A 15,206-nucleotide genomic window follows, 5' to 3' on the forward strand; every position below is an offset into this window, starting at 1 on the left:
AAATATGTTTAGTTACACTGCAGTAAAAAGCTACAACAATCAGATGGCCACTAGGTACACAACACTCATGGCGAGGCAGTGTTATTAAAATATTTGCCAAAATATAGCCTCCTTACAACTGATATAATAGATATCACAACCACAATTTGTACAGTTGAAATAATACATTGTTTATCAAATCTTATAGCTACAGGCGAGTCTATAGCGGGTATATTATCGGCGCCAACGTTGGGATTTCGTTGGTCCACTGTTAAACAAAATAATGTTAATAATAAGTGTAAATTAAAAATTTATAACACCCCCGACGATCCAAAGTGTTTGAGCTTTATATTTGAGTTTTCCAAAACATCATTTTCAAATAAATAATTATGTATTTAGGCAACGTCCATCTTGACAGCTTGACATTTGTCTATTGACATAATATTATGAACCTAACGGTTATCTAACCTTCTTTTAAAAACTAGAAAAGAGCTGATAACTCTTAAACGGCTGAACCAATGTTTTTAGATTATAGCTAAGAACACTCTCGATCAAGCCACCTATCAAACAAAAAAAACTAAATTAACATCGGTTCATTCGTTTAGGCGCTACGATGCCACAGACAGATACACAGATACACACGTCAAACTTATAACACCCCTCTTTTTGGGTCGGGGGTTAAAAACAGTCGAATTGAGAACCTCCTTATTTTGAAGTCAGTTAAAAATTCGCTGCGGGTTTATTCTCCAATGGAACTTCACAATATTGGCCAACGCAGGCAATTGCATAGATAAAACCGTGATAGCCTAGTGGTTAAGACATACGCCTCTTATTCGAGATGTTGAGGGTTCGATCCCAGGCACGCCGCACTGTTGACAGTAAACAATATGCCTTATGGTTCATTATATACATAGGTACAACTCTCATTTGCTATTCAGTCGCGACCTGCCATCATTATTAGTCGTGTTCGTTTGCCTTTATATGTGCGGGATTTGTGCATGCGCCAATTTCAAAAAAGCACCAAGTCACTTGCCAGAGATAAGGATGCACACGAAACCTAATTTTATTAATTGCGCACATGCAAATCGTGTACATAAAAATCAAACGAACGACTATTGTAATAAGATGATGTCAAGCGAGAATTACTTAAATGTCAAAGTCTTAATATCTAATCTATCCACGGGTCTAATCTGTACGCAGCTTAACAAATTGTACAAAACCTACTAAATTACTATTGAATATAATATGGCACATTATATTTTGTATAATGTAATAACAATATCATTTCTAGGTCATAAAAATAGCTGTCATGGTTTTCTTGCAGTAGAGAATCTGATCAGTCTTTATATTTAGAAATCATAAAACGTTTATTTTAACTTACTATCAAACATCGATCAAAAACAATCCGACGAAGTAACTTAGAACTATAAACTCACTCATTTTACAGTCAATGTATATTTTAACTTTGGGAATAGTAATAATTCGCTTTGAACTGTACTTACATACAAAATATCCATGATTTCATTAATACAAAAAACACGCATATTAAAAAATATTAAAACTACATCAATTTATAATATTTACACAACACTCTGTAAGTATATTCCATGTATCAATAAAATAGTTGGGGCTGTAAAAATTTTTCTGTAAACATGTAGTCAAAAAATCGAGATCAGTCAAAAAAGATATGTCATTATATCAAAATTGCATATTCAAAATAGCGCATGTGAAATTTCATGTTACATTTTTATATGCCTATGAAAATATTGTAAAACAAATAAATTTATAAAATGAACACTCAATTAAATGCTTAGTAGTATATTATAAAAATGCTAGGCTTTAGAAGAAATGCATCTTAGATAAAGTATGCTACATTTCGGACAAGATATGAGTCACACAAAAAAATCTGTCAGAAAAAGTAACACTTTGACTTCATTTTGTTTACAGCTGAATCAAAAAATATGTACGTTTGGATTGTAAAATATATCTTATTCAGGTAACATTAAAGTAAATCGTCTAAATAACAAATATATTCAGAGGGAATAAATTATTATTTTCATGGATATATAATGACTTTGTAAGCTCCTCTTTTAATCATTTCCTCAAAATATAACCACCATAACAATCTTAAATCAGATGTTGAAAGAATTTGCACATTATAATAAACGAAAAAACGTTATTAGATTAATACAAACGAGCTTACGTGCCTATTCGTAAAATATATCATTTACCTAAGTCAAAGTAACCATCCTCGAAACATCTTTTAAGAAGGAAAAAAGGTCGTTCAATCAAAGCTGAACTTAACTTCCTCGCGCGAAGGGTCGTTGTTGGCCGCCACAGTCTGGAGCAGGTATCGGCTGATCTGGCTCTCAATGGACGGGGTGCTCTCCTTCCTCGCCGAGGCGCGCTTCCTCTTCGCCTTGCTGTGTTTGGCGCGGCGGCGGCCCACTTTGGTCTTCATCTCCGCTATCTTAACAGAGAGCTGGCTATCGAGAGAATTGCGACGAGATTCTACAGACACGTGGCGTAGACTGATGCTGATCTGAGAATCCTGTAAAAACAACAGAAAATCTTCAAGTAAACCAAAGCGAACTATGTGGGTCAATTTGTACTTGATCATTATCAGATCTTTGATGCATAAAATCTATAATGAACCAGTCAAAAAAGAAGGCCAAATAAACACAACAAACTTTTCTTACTGATTGATCAGTCTAGCTTTACATCTGTGGAACTACATGTGTACACAACTGTGGAATCTACTCCCATCGGCGGTGTTCCTACTAGATTACGTGGGGTTATTCAAGGAGCGGACCTACAAATTCCTGAAAGGCATCGGCGCTACCTCTGGTGCTACAAATGTTCATGGGCGGCGGTAATCACTTAACATTAGATGACCCGCCTGTTCGTTTGCTCGCTTTTTTATTATAAAAAAAAACATGTACCTGCGAGTTGCGGCGGTCGGGCGTGGAGCTGAGGGAGTGGTGCGAATGGTGCGAGTGGTGCGTGTGCGGCGGCAGCACCAGCGCGTCGCGGCGCCGCACGAAGCGCGGCAGGTTGGCGGCCCACGACGACGACAGCGAGCCGCTGCAACCACACCGTCTGAACGTTCACTATTTAAGGCTCTACCCGCACACTACATTAGTCTAAGGGTGAGATCTATAGAGCGCACTTTAACTTTACTCAGACTTAAGACACTGTTAAAACGAGACAGCGTTATAACACTCACATCAATCTGTCTCGTTTTAACTCTGGCTTAAGTCTGAGCAAATTCAAAGTACACTCTATAGATCTCAACCTAAGAGTAAGATCTATAGAGCGCATTCTGACTTTGCTCAGACTTAAAACAGAGTTAAAACGAGACAGGTGTATCTCTCACATAAATGTGTCTCGTTTTAACTCAATCTTTCGAATTCGACCTTCAATTTAGATTTAAATTCGACCCTACGCTTGGCAGACTTCACACACCTATGAGAATATTATGGAGAACTCTCAGGCATGCAGGTTTCACCAATTATCAGGTTAACACCGCTTATGTAATACCTACTCGTAAGTGTAATAAATACTTGTGGAAATTAAGTAATAGTACCCACAAACAGCCTCGAAAATAAAACCTTGTGGTTACATCGCATTACTGGACAATGTTTCATAAACAACAATGTTACATTATATACTTGTAACGTGAACTGGAACGTCGTCGCGTCACTTCACCGCTCTCGTTCTGACAGGTCTATGGCCGTCAACTACATCTATAGCTAAGTTAAAACTCAACGTACCGACGTAGTGATATTCTCTTTGCAACGTACATTGTTTTTTCTAATTTTTGTGTATCGGTCTCTCTGTGTCTGTGCGCTCTTTACAAAGGTGTTTGAAAGGCGCATTTGGAACCCTAGTACCTTTTAAGTTTACAAAATCAACTTACATACATAAATACCTATTCATTACATAAAGACATTTACAATAATGTAAAACTCTTGTGATGGAGAAAAAGTAAAAAGTTTTAATTTTTTTTACAGTTACGTCCTCCAACTTTTTAGCCTAAAGGCCACACTGGTTCCTCAACTAAGTTCAAAGGCCCAAGATCCATCTAGCTCATTTTACACCAGATACTATAGCTATGAATATGAATTTCGCACAAATTGCAGTTTTCTCCTTTTATAAAATACTAGCGACCCGCCCCGGCTTCGCACGGGGGCAACGTAGATACTAATGTGGTGTCAGTGTGGTCATTTTGTTATTTTTAAAAGAATAAGACAGTATTTTCTATGAAAGCTCTGTCAGCTGTCTTCAGACATTTTAAACAATTATCGCCATATTCAACAAATTAACACAAAACAATATTACCTATAAACAAACCTTCCTCTTGAATCACTATCTTTTGATGAAAACCGCATTGAAATCCGTTGCGTAGTTTAAAAGATCTAAGCTACTCAGAGACAGATGGCGGGAAACGACTGTTTTATACTATGTAGTAGTGGTATAAAAAATTGAAAATTATCGTCAGGATTTAATATAACCACTACAGATTGTAGACAAGATATGAAGGAGGCTAATTACGTGTGGCAGCCCTAGGAAGATTGTCGACGTTGCAAACCCTACCATTGCTGAAAACTTTATTAGGATCAAGTCGACGCATCGTTCTTAGTTAATATCTAGATTTAATCATTCTTAGCCTATCATCGCTTAGATTCAATATATCTTAGTATTTAGTATTTTATTGTAATTCAAATTTTTATTAAATAACAATAAAATAAATCTTTTTTTTAATCTTCAAAATGCCACTAACCTATTTGGCTATACCCCAACCAATAACTAAGAAACTACTGCAACTTAACCAAGGGAAACTTGACATTTGAAGGTACTATAACAGAACACTGTTCGTTTAAAAAACACTTCTCCATTCTAGGTATCACCAACAGCCCCTATACAGAGCAAGCATGGAGGATGACGAGACACAGGAACACATACTGCTTTTTAGCGATGCATCTGTCCAACGAGAAGCCTGCATTGGCTCCCAAGCCATACTTCCTGAAGTCCTCGCCGACATGGGATTCTGGAGTGAGCTTGGTTGGCTGGAGTGATCTGGCGGGGAGTCTGAAGTTGAAATCTATAGAACACACTTTGACTTTGCTTAGATTTAAGTTTCAGTTAAAATGTGACAGAGTTCTGCCAGCGCCGCGGTATAACGCTGTCATATTTTAACAATGTCTTAAATCTGAGTAAAGTCAAAGTGCTATCTATAGACCACAGCCTCATGTACAATGGACAACAAGCTCTCATTGCGGATAATAAACCCAGGATAAAGAACAATGGTACTGATTCTGATCGCAACTGTTTTTCTTACCAATGTAATGAGAAAAGGACATACCAACTTAATTGAATTTAGAATTGTCAAATCTCATGACTTTAGGTGCCAGTCGTGAGCCTATTAATTAAATTTGTAGAGTAGCACTAAAATTTAGAGTCTTCAATTAAAAATTCATCTTCCATCCTATTTTAGCAATATTAAAAAGTTGCAGATACTCTTAGATTAGTTAAGAGAAAACCATCAGAATCGACGCCAATGTTGCTAAGTAACTTATCGAGAGATCACAGATAGATTGAATATTTAAACAAGACATGACTAGATGTAAATTACCTTTCGTGTTTGGCGTCCTCTGGGTAGTCGATAGGAGATGTGTTGTCGAGGCAGAACCCCACAGGGTCTTGCCTGGAGCCGCCCAGCGATATGGAGAGTCGTCCGCGTGTAATGAACTCGTTGCGTCGCTTGTACGCGCGCGCGATCAGCTCGTGCTTGCGCGCGCGCCGGGTTACGTCCGCTTCTACAGAGCAGCCACACTTTCTGGAAATAGTATTAAAAACTTAATCAACTTAATTAATTACCTAACTAAAAAGCCTGTATCCACGCGGACGAAGTTGGGGGCATCATCGTCCGCAACTTGGATATAGATTTTTTTAATTCCGCGAGAACTCTTTCCCGGAATAAAAAGCAGCCAACAATACCATAAATTCAGCCAATCACAATAATTGCGATAGATACAGGTTTTCTGGAATCGATCTACTATCACTAATTTCAAGTAAATGACAACGTTATGAACAAGGAAAACACGTAAAAAAACTTACTTGGCCATGTACCGCCGCCAAGCGGCCGCGGCGGCGGGCGTCCACGTCCACGACGCCATGAGCGCGCCGGCCGCGAAGCAGCACAGCAGCCGCAGCTGCAGCACCGACACCGAAGGACGCGCGCCCGGCGCGCACTCACGACCGCCCTCCTTCAGCCCTTCGAGCCGACAGCTGAATAAAACATCGCAATGTTAATAAATTCTCAGCGAAAATCTCCAAAGTAGATGTTGAAAATACATCTAATGAAAAACGAACAGCCAAAAATAAGTAGGAACATGTGCTAGTCGCAAATGATAAAGGTTTTTCTAAAGGTTTTTGTTTTCTTTTAATCTTTAAGGAGTTTTTTCCTTTTGGAAAAAAACAGAGGGATAGGGCGCCGTTACAGCCGCCAATCTGGCGAAGCATGGGAAATCGTGTGAATACCTCCTATCTCTCCGCCTCGTTACGGACACATTACACGTGGTGACCACTTACCTGAGGACGTACACCACATTATAAGTGGTGTACGTCCTCAGGTAAGGTTCTATTGCGATGGCTGATTTGTCTATCACTCACCCACAGCGATGGTGAGCGGCTGTCTGGCGGATCTTGTTCATAGCAGTTAGTATACCAATGGACTTACATAATGTTCTTCTTGAAAGCCTCCTTCCAAGACTCGGCGTTGCGGAACTCGTAGACATGGCAGGCGAAGGTGACGCAGATGAACACGGCCACCAGCGCCGCAGTGAGCGAGCACCGTGTGATAGTCTGGCGGATTTTGTTCGCGGCGCGCGGCGATATCACGTCCTTGCTCGAAACTCGCACTGCTATCAAAGAAAATACACCTGCGGAAGAAAACAATCATAAGCGATTTTGGTAAAAGAAAAACAATGGTCCTCAAGAAGAAAATCTGAGGAAAAGAATAACTTGAAAGGAAAATCTCAATATACCTAGAATACATCTGGGGAAAAACACCTTATGGATACAGGTGTAGTACATTATCGAATATCAACCTTTCCAGCCAGACAAATCTTAGCACTGTAACTGCACTCTTTTACTCAGAATCAAAGCACTTCAATACTGAGAAAGAGTGCAGTTGCACTACAGACCTCAACAAAACCTACAGAGAAACACAAAAAAGTTTTTATTACATTGCCGAATTTTAAAAGGAATTACTTATCCTTATTTTTATACCTCTTAGCAGAAAATATCCTCCCAATAGCAGCACAACAGATAGCGGTGCTAATAACAAAGCAGCTCTCATGGGATGGTTGACGTAGCCCACAAAGCAAACCCCTGTCACGCTGTTTCCATCCACTTCTCCAAACGCCATGGTTGTGATGGTGAGGATCAATGGGAGAGACCATGCTACTAAGTGAAAGTATGCCGCTTTCTTGTCTATCCTGTCTTGAATTTTACCTGTGAATTTTTTTATAGATTCTCATTTTAAACGAGAAAATGCGTTCGTTCGTGATTGAAGGACAAACCCATAAACCAATAAACACACGTTTATAATATAGTAGTGAGTGAAATGAAGTATGGATAGTGATTAACAATCCTTCAAATAAATGTCATGCATTATCTCAAAGACAAGTACGATGATCACATTGAAAAGGAACTAAATACAACAAATATTAATTTTTTGGTACAGAACGGAACCCTAATACTTTGGGTACGGAACCCTAAAAACGATAGTCGTAATAATTTACCCAATGCTCGGAAGCTCATGTGCCACGCGTATGTGAATATCACAAACCAAACGCAGGCTGCGATCATGAAGTAATATACCTGCAACAATAAAATTATTAATTGATAAATGTCTCACATTCCTATTTAAAGATATAAATCATAGAGATATATAATGGGGCCGCGGAAATCCGGCCGCTGTAATCCGAAATTAAAAAAATATGATGAATATTTTCATGCTTCATAATTTTTAACCAACTTCACTGAATATTTTAGTATATTATGTACACAATTATATCCTAATGTAAAGTCATTATTATATTTATATTATTAACTTTATAATAAAACGTAAGCTCTCTTTTGTGTTGTTTAATTTATTAAATTTGATATACCTACATAATAAAGTATGATTTGTACTATATACAGAGTGATCAAAAAGTCGTGGATCAAACGAAATAAGGAGAAAAAGGAGGTCAAACTATGCCTCTCTTTCACATCCTTCCTTATTCCAACAATGCAAATAGAAAGGATGATTAGTGTGAACCAGAGGCATAGTTTCTTTATCCTTTTGTTTCCTAGAAAAGAGGGCGTTCTGGGTAGTTCTGGCACGTGGTGGTAGTGAAGAGTTTCTGTTCTTTTCACAAATTTTAAGTGTGACAAGGACAGTGATGTTTCTAGCATTCTAACGTACAAAAAACTAGCAGTTTAACTAGCAGCATGATAATCTTCAAAATTATTTTGAATTAAACTAATCTACTGAAATTTGCACCTTGACATGAAAAAACGATTATAATACCAGAATTACGAAACAAAGAGTAATGTGTTATACCTCATTTAAATTGGCATTAAATCAGCAAGTTTTCCTGATACAGGGTCACTTTTCCGTAGTACATTTTTTTTTCACAGTGCGTTTTTAAAGTGACATTTAATTTTTGGTAACGCTTTAAAAGTTTTGGAAAAAAATTAATTGCTCTTGTAATTTGGTAGCCAGAGCCTCAATAGAAGGTTTGTAGTGCTGATACATTATCTAGTAATGATACAACATCGTTTGTTTTATTGGTTTTATCTCATTTTTTTTTAATTAGTGTAATTGTAAGAGAATTTGGTATTTTGTTAAAAAACCCAAAAATATTCATAACTCTTAGGGTAATTTAAATATGGCCATGCTGTAGAAATTTTTTTTGCTGGAAATGACCTCCTCTATCTCCCTATTGCGTTTGATCCACGACTTTTTGACCACCCTGTATATTATATATGTACATACCAATACAAAAACAACGACGCAAGATAAATTCTCTTCGGCTGAGGGTTCTCCTTGTCGTCTAGTGCCGTCTTTTGAACACACGATATCGTCCCTTGATCCTACGCCAAATTGTACTAACCACCTGGTAAACACAATTCCACATTAACATTATAAATAAAATTTAATCCAAGATCCTTAAAAACCTAACATAACATATTACTAAGTACAGAATATTTGTTGTGGGTCCGCCAGTTTATAAGGAAAGTGGCCACAGTTAGCAGATTCAGTGCAAGGCACACGCTTGCCTCCTACGCCAGTAGCCGTTGGATTGTAATCGGTATATATGTCGCAGCGAAATGGATTAAATCGTATTCCATGATATCACTAGATTTGTTTAGTGAAATGGTCTAATTGTCGTTTTAACATCTCCCGGGAGTTAGCCATATCCCTAAAAGATAATGCCAACTAGGTACCGGCTTATGCCATTTCGCTGCGACATATAGACAACCTACCCCATGGAAGCTACAGCAAAGCACACGTTGATATAGAAGATGACTAGCGCGGGATATTTGTTAGCGCTCCGCCAGTCTATGAGGAAAGTGGCCACAGTTAGCAGGTTCAGTGCGAGGCACACGCCTGCTCCCCACGCCACTAGCCGGTGGATCTGTTGGTGCTCGTCTTCCGTGTATAAAGGATCACGGCAAGGCAGACCACACCCTGATATTCCTAAAAAAAAAAAAATGTTGCAACATATAGTCGAAAAAAAAATTTGCAATTGGTTGCAAAACATTTGGATGTGCAATGCAATGTTATTAATAAAATATTGTACTATTATTTATTAGTAGTTTATGATTATTTAAAAACCACTGTACCTTCATAAAAATGCGGGGCCTTGTCAGCATGAATAAGAGGCGGTAAACATTTTCCAGTTGTGTTAAATTTCATCTCTCTTGCTACATTTTCACACTTGGGCGGAAATAAAGTGGCGTTACATTTCAAAAAATACGGAAAGTATGATGTGTTATACAATATGGCACACGGTTCCATTGTGATCTTGCACATTTCGTAGGAAGGCAAATACACCATGTCCTGACCTAGTACTTGTTCGCAGTTTGGCATGAAAGTGGCGCAAAGTAAAGGCTGCACCACTGCCCAACATTTTGGCACATTGATTAGTTCCCTGTACAGTTCTAACTGGCTTTGTATTTGGTACTGGCTATCATAGAATGTAAGGTGTACACTTGTACTGTTGTAGGGTAATTTTGCCCCTAGGCATGTTGTCTTATTGAGCGGCTCGCACTTTGCTCTTCTCACACAGCTATCTAGCTTTATCTCACGCTCTGGAAACCACTGTGTGCTTTTCTCCGTCTTTATGAGCCTATAATTAGGTGTTCCTTCAATGACCTCAAGTCTCATTGTCGTATTTTCACTTGCAATTACACTAGTAAGCGAATTCTTGTCTCCGCCATTATCATACTGACTCCCCCTGCATAGAGATATTGTAATCAAGCCAAACACCCATCTTCCCAGGAACATCTGTAACAAAAGAAATGGTTTTGACTACCAATTCAAGCATTTTGTAAGGGAATAAAAAATGCTTAAATAAAAAATTGAAACTACACTTTATTTCTCAATTTCTCTTTATTTATGCAGGTAAAGGGTAGCAAATGAAACCCTCAAATATTTCATAATTTTATTTTTCTACAAAGTTATTCTATTTTATTCTTATTTTAATTTTAGAACATCTTTAGCTTTCTTACATAACCATTTTTGTTTTTTTTTATTAATCCAAGTACAGAGAGGGTAGGTACAGTAGGAAAATTCAGTACAACAGATTCCGGATACATAACAAAGAAAAACCATAAACAAAATTTTGATGAATAACTTTAAGAACTCTGGATAACTATAGAAAATTCATATGGAAAATTATACAATATCTGGGATTATATTTTACCTTTGCTTATAAATGGGCATTTTACCCTCCTAGATATCTTGTCTAAATTGTATTCTAATAACTATGTTGGAATAACATTAGGCGATAAGAGCCTTTTTGTGCCTACATTTTTTCTTTTTTTATAACCTGTCAATGTATTTTAAGGTTTGAATCATATAATAACTAATAATACCATTTAGAAGTGTATCAAAACTACAATTTTATTCATCACTTTTATCACAATCTAATTCCCAGCTATCACCGACCATTCTGTAATGTCTTCCATTCCATGTGTCTTGGCGATTGTACCCATTTATAACAGCTGTGAGCCATACAAACGAAACATGCTCTTTTGTTTGCTGCAAAGTTTTATATTAATCTATTGTACTGACTGATATAGGGTGGAAGAAGGGATGTACCTTGGATTTTTTTTACTTTATATTTTTGTATTTTATTTGCCAACATTTCATTTAGCCCCACATAAACAAAAGTTCTTTTATAAATAGAGGAAAGGGTTACTCTTTATTTAAAAAAATCTTTATTGACAAAATCAAAAAATACCAGGATCTTACTATAAGGATGCTGCAGACTGATGACTGGGACCCAAGAGAATCTTCTGACAAATCTGCCAACACCACATCTTGCAGCTGAGCCTTTATCTTCGTTTTTATGCAAGTATTACCTGATATTACAAGAACACAATGTTTGAATTTGCTCAAAAGGTAAAATTACATGATTAGAACTAATCGACTCACCTGTATCCACAGCTAAATGAAGGGCACCTGTAGGAAATAACTAATTTTTTTTTACAACTTAATAAATTTATTATTTTATCTTTTCAAATAAAATACAAGATGTAATCGAAAATTATTTACAACCTTCTTATAATTCTCATCATCACTTATCTTGCTGCACTTACACTCATATTTCATTCATTAGTCATTGTCTTTGAAGCATGCATTTTAAAACCTAATCCTACCATTTTCTAATTGGTTTGTTTACTGCCTCTTCTGAACATTCGACTGGCGCCACTACCACGTCGATTCCAAGTCGAACCGCGTTGGTTGCCACCTCTACGCATATTGCGTCCACCAAAGCCGTTCATTCCTCGTCCTCTACCTCGCTCTTGGCCTCTGCCTCGGTCCTGGCCTCTTCCTCTGTCCTGGTTTCTGCCTCGGTCCTGGCCTCTGCCCCGATCTTGACCTCTACCTCTATTTTGCCCTCTGTCTTGACCCCTGCCTCTATAACCACCACCCCATCTTTGATTTCGTCCATAATTTTCGCCCTCGTTATTTTCCTCTTCATTGAAATTATTTTCCTCTTCATTAAAGCTCTGGTCAAATGATTCCTCTTCATTGTATTCATCATTTTCTTGAGAAAATGACTGGTTACTGTCATAACCACTTTCATAATGTCCTTTGTTAAATCCGTTATCAGGGAAGACAGGCCTTGTGTTCATATTGTTAATAGGAGGCATAGCGCCTATTGGTGGCATATTACCCATTGGAGGCATATTGCCTGGTGGCATACCCGGTGGCATGTGTTGAGGGGGCATATGCATGCCATGCATGGGGGGGCCCATCGGTGGACCCATATTCATTGGAGGTCCCATGAAACCCATTGGAGGCATACTTCCCATAGGCATCATATTGTTCATATCTGGTGGTCCATTATCATAATTATTATAATCATCTTGATTTGGCTCAGTAATATCCATGTCATTGTTATAATAATCTTCTTTATCATAATCATTTTTGTCAACATTATTGTCCTCAAGTGCACTATTTTCATTATCATTATTTTCATGAGTAGGATACTCAAACGGTTGCAAGAAATTATCATCATCAGCATCCTGTTCTAAATGAGGCATCATGTCTTCTAATTCCTCTATCTCACCACTCGCTATATATCTTCTCAGTGCTATTGGACCTTCAGATATAGCTTTTTCAAGTTTTGATCCAGGCTCTACAGAAATAAGCTTCCCATAAATGAAAATAGCAGTAGGACTCAGTTGTTGTAGTGGAACTGCACCCGGAACAGACTCCACAAGAGCTTGTGTTAATGCTTCTGTTGCTGAATCATCCAAGGATGGACCATGATTCCATTGAACTTGGAAGTTTCTCGGTATAGGCTTACTATAAGGTACTTTCTTAACTTTCTTTTCAAAGTCCATTGGTAGAAATGTGGTATCTAAATCTAAGCCAGGAATTGCTTTATCAGTATCAGTAGAGAAAATTTCAACTTTGTCCTCTGGGCCCATTCCAGGAATAGCGGCTGGCTCCTCTAACTCATTGTCCTCTTGAACTCCCGGAGGCAATGTATTAAGGTTGTATTTGTCTCTCATCTGATCACCTGGACGATTACGGGTCCAAAACTTAGAAGTGTGATCATTAGATCCAGAGCATAGTATATGGCCCAGAGGGTGCCAAGCCATTGTCCAAACTATAGACTCATGAGCACCTTCTATACATCCTACTTCTTTATCAGTACCAACATTCCAAAACAAGATGGTTCCATCAGAACCGCCAGAGCAGAATAAGCCCTCGTGAGTTGGATGCCACACTACACTTGAAGCCTCTTTTTTGTGACCTCTAAATATCTGAAGTTCAGTACCAAGCTTACGAATATCAAAAAGCTTTAATAAATGATCACGGGATGCAGTTATTAGCCAATTGCCGTTTTCATTCCATTTTAAGTCCATAACAGTAGATTTGTGTGCATGTAAAGTAGATAATGCTGTTCCAGACTTAGGATCCCATAATTTTATTGGCTGCTGGTTATCCTTACTCCCAGATACAATGAGAGCTTTGGTCGGGTGCCACTGTACACATTTCACATCAGCACCATGCCCTCTCAAAATTCTCTCTTCTTGACATCTATAAAAGTCAAATATCCGTAAAGTGCCATCATCTGAGCAAGTGACAATCTTTGCATCGCTGGGACTAAAACTAATACCCCTCACTGCTTCCTTGTGAGCTTGATACATTTTTACATTATTCATGTTACTTTGCCAATACTTAATGAAACCAGAGTGATCTCCGGTTACCATCCAACCTTCGCCATGAGACCATACCATCGATCGCACGGGGGAATCATGAGCTTGAAGAATAGTTTCAAAATTAAAAGTTAATCCATTCCATAGAGTGAACTCTCCAGATGAAGCTCCAGTTATTAACCTGCGGCCTTCCGGTGTCCAGGCAACAGCAAAAATAGGGCATCTCATCTTATTAGTAGCAGTCTTAACAAAACGAGTGGTAACAGCATTTATAGGGTTATCTGGATATGAAGGTGGTGGTAACAAGTCAGGGGTGTACATAGCGTCCGGCTGCAAAGCGTATCTGTCGCGCCAGTCTCGCTGCCAAACACGACATTCTAAAGCTTTTATAATTGATGAATTATAGTCTACGGTTTTACGCATAACAGATTTACGTAAACGTTTCCCATCGAAGTCGTCTTGAGTCATATTCAGAGGACCCTGGGGTGGAAATCGCATTTGATAGTTGAAAGGTCTAAAATTATGGCGAATGTTACGGCCTGGTGGACCCATGGGACCACCCATGCCGGGTGGAGGCATACCCATATTCGGAGGTGGGTTTCCAAAATCCATGTTAATGACTTCGACACCTAATTAGAAAAACATTTTTATTACAGTGTTGTATGTTAATGTAAGAGCGTCTGTTGATCCCAACAATAAAGTAAGCATCAATGTTTCTTACCTTGTTTTCAAAGAACACGTTGTAACATTATATATAGAGTTGATTTCATTCACACATACAAATTAGACGTATTTATCTCACAAACTGTAACAATTGATCAGTCATTTAACACAAGTAAATAACCTAATTTATATGAATAGCGGAATGCTACCGAAAATTAGACAGCCAACGAACCAAGCCAGCCATGTTTTATTTTATTTCACCATACCGACCAGTGTTTCCACTTACGATTGTGATTTTAACTTAGTTTTTAGAAAATTTAAGGGACTTTGTCTGTGTTGGTGTTGGCTGGCGGGCGTGCTCTGCCTTATTGGAGTGTTTTTTTTGTTAAAACTGACTGGAAAGCGCTCTAAGGGGGTGCCGTGCGTGTGTCGGCGAGCGCCGCACAGACGGGGTCCATAATTGTATAGTTTAACTAACTTGTTACAAATAACTACAAACTTGGCATTGGCTAATCTTTGTAAAGCCAGACGAGAGAGAAAAAAAAAGAAAATTTATAGGGCTGTTAAACTACTCAAAAAAAATAAAAAAATAAAACAAATTTTTTTGT

At 38.1% G+C, this 15,206-nt stretch overlaps 2 protein-coding genes across 5 annotated transcripts; both read right to left on the minus strand.

Moving 5' to 3' along the window:
- Positions 1-1,039: 1,039 nt before the first annotated feature.
- LOC123873631 (protein smoothened) lies at positions 1,040-14,796 on the minus strand. 4 transcript variants are annotated; one of them, XM_045918551.1, is made up of 12 exons: positions 14,657-14,796; positions 9,880-10,543; positions 9,520-9,733; positions 9,029-9,149; positions 7,788-7,866; positions 7,273-7,497; positions 6,722-6,923; positions 6,100-6,270; positions 5,615-5,818; positions 4,945-5,058; positions 2,922-3,063; positions 1,040-2,530 (listed from the first exon to the last, which is right to left on the minus strand). In XM_045918551.1, the coding sequence occupies exons 2-12, from the start codon at positions 10,541-10,543 to the stop codon at positions 2,264-2,266; spliced, it is 2,403 nt and encodes an 800-aa protein (XP_045774507.1). In that variant the 5' UTR covers positions 14,657-14,796; the 3' UTR covers positions 1,040-2,263. The 4 variants fall into 4 exon arrangements, with proteins under 4 accessions (XP_045774507.1, XP_045774508.1, XP_045774511.1 ...); XM_045918552.1 differs by lacking the exon at positions 14,657-14,796 and adding an exon at positions 11,513-11,685; XM_045918555.1 differs by lacking the exon at positions 4,945-5,058.
- On the minus strand, positions 11,798-14,799 carry LOC123873629 (pre-mRNA 3' end processing protein WDR33). Its single transcript, XM_045918548.1, has 2 exons — positions 14,657-14,799; positions 11,798-14,564 (listed from the first exon to the last, which is right to left on the minus strand). Exon 2 carries the CDS (start codon positions 14,545-14,547, stop codon positions 11,926-11,928), a length of 2,622 nt encoding a protein of 873 aa, XP_045774504.1. The 5' UTR covers positions 14,548-14,564; positions 14,657-14,799; the 3' UTR covers positions 11,798-11,925.
- Between the last annotated feature and the right edge of the window lie 407 nt (positions 14,800-15,206).

Source organism: Maniola jurtina, chromosome 17 (assembly GCF_905333055.1).
Source record: "Maniola jurtina chromosome 17, ilManJurt1.1, whole genome shotgun sequence".
Lineage (NCBI taxonomy): Eukaryota > Metazoa > Arthropoda > Insecta > Lepidoptera > Nymphalidae > Maniola > Maniola jurtina.

What these genes read in the sequence shown, in the direction of transcription:
- LOC123873631 (XM_045918551.1), bottom strand. Translation starts at nt 10,543, where the DNA reads ATGTTCCTGGGAAGATGGGTGTTTGGCTTGATTACAATATCTCTATGC. An exon ending in AGGATATTTTCTGCTAAGAG is followed by an intron (nt 6,924 to 7,272) that starts GTATAAAAATAA and finishes TTTCTTCCGCAG; the next exon opens with GTGTATTTTCTTTGATAGCA. An exon ending in GCTTTCAAGAAGAACATTAT is followed by an intron (nt 6,271 to 6,721) that starts GTAAGTCCATTG and finishes TGTTTTATTCAG; the next exon opens with CTGTCGGCTCGAAGGGCTGA.
- LOC123873629 (XM_045918548.1), bottom strand. Translation starts at nt 14,547, where the DNA reads ATGGATTTTGGAAACCCACCTCCGAATATGGGTATGCCTCCACCCGGC.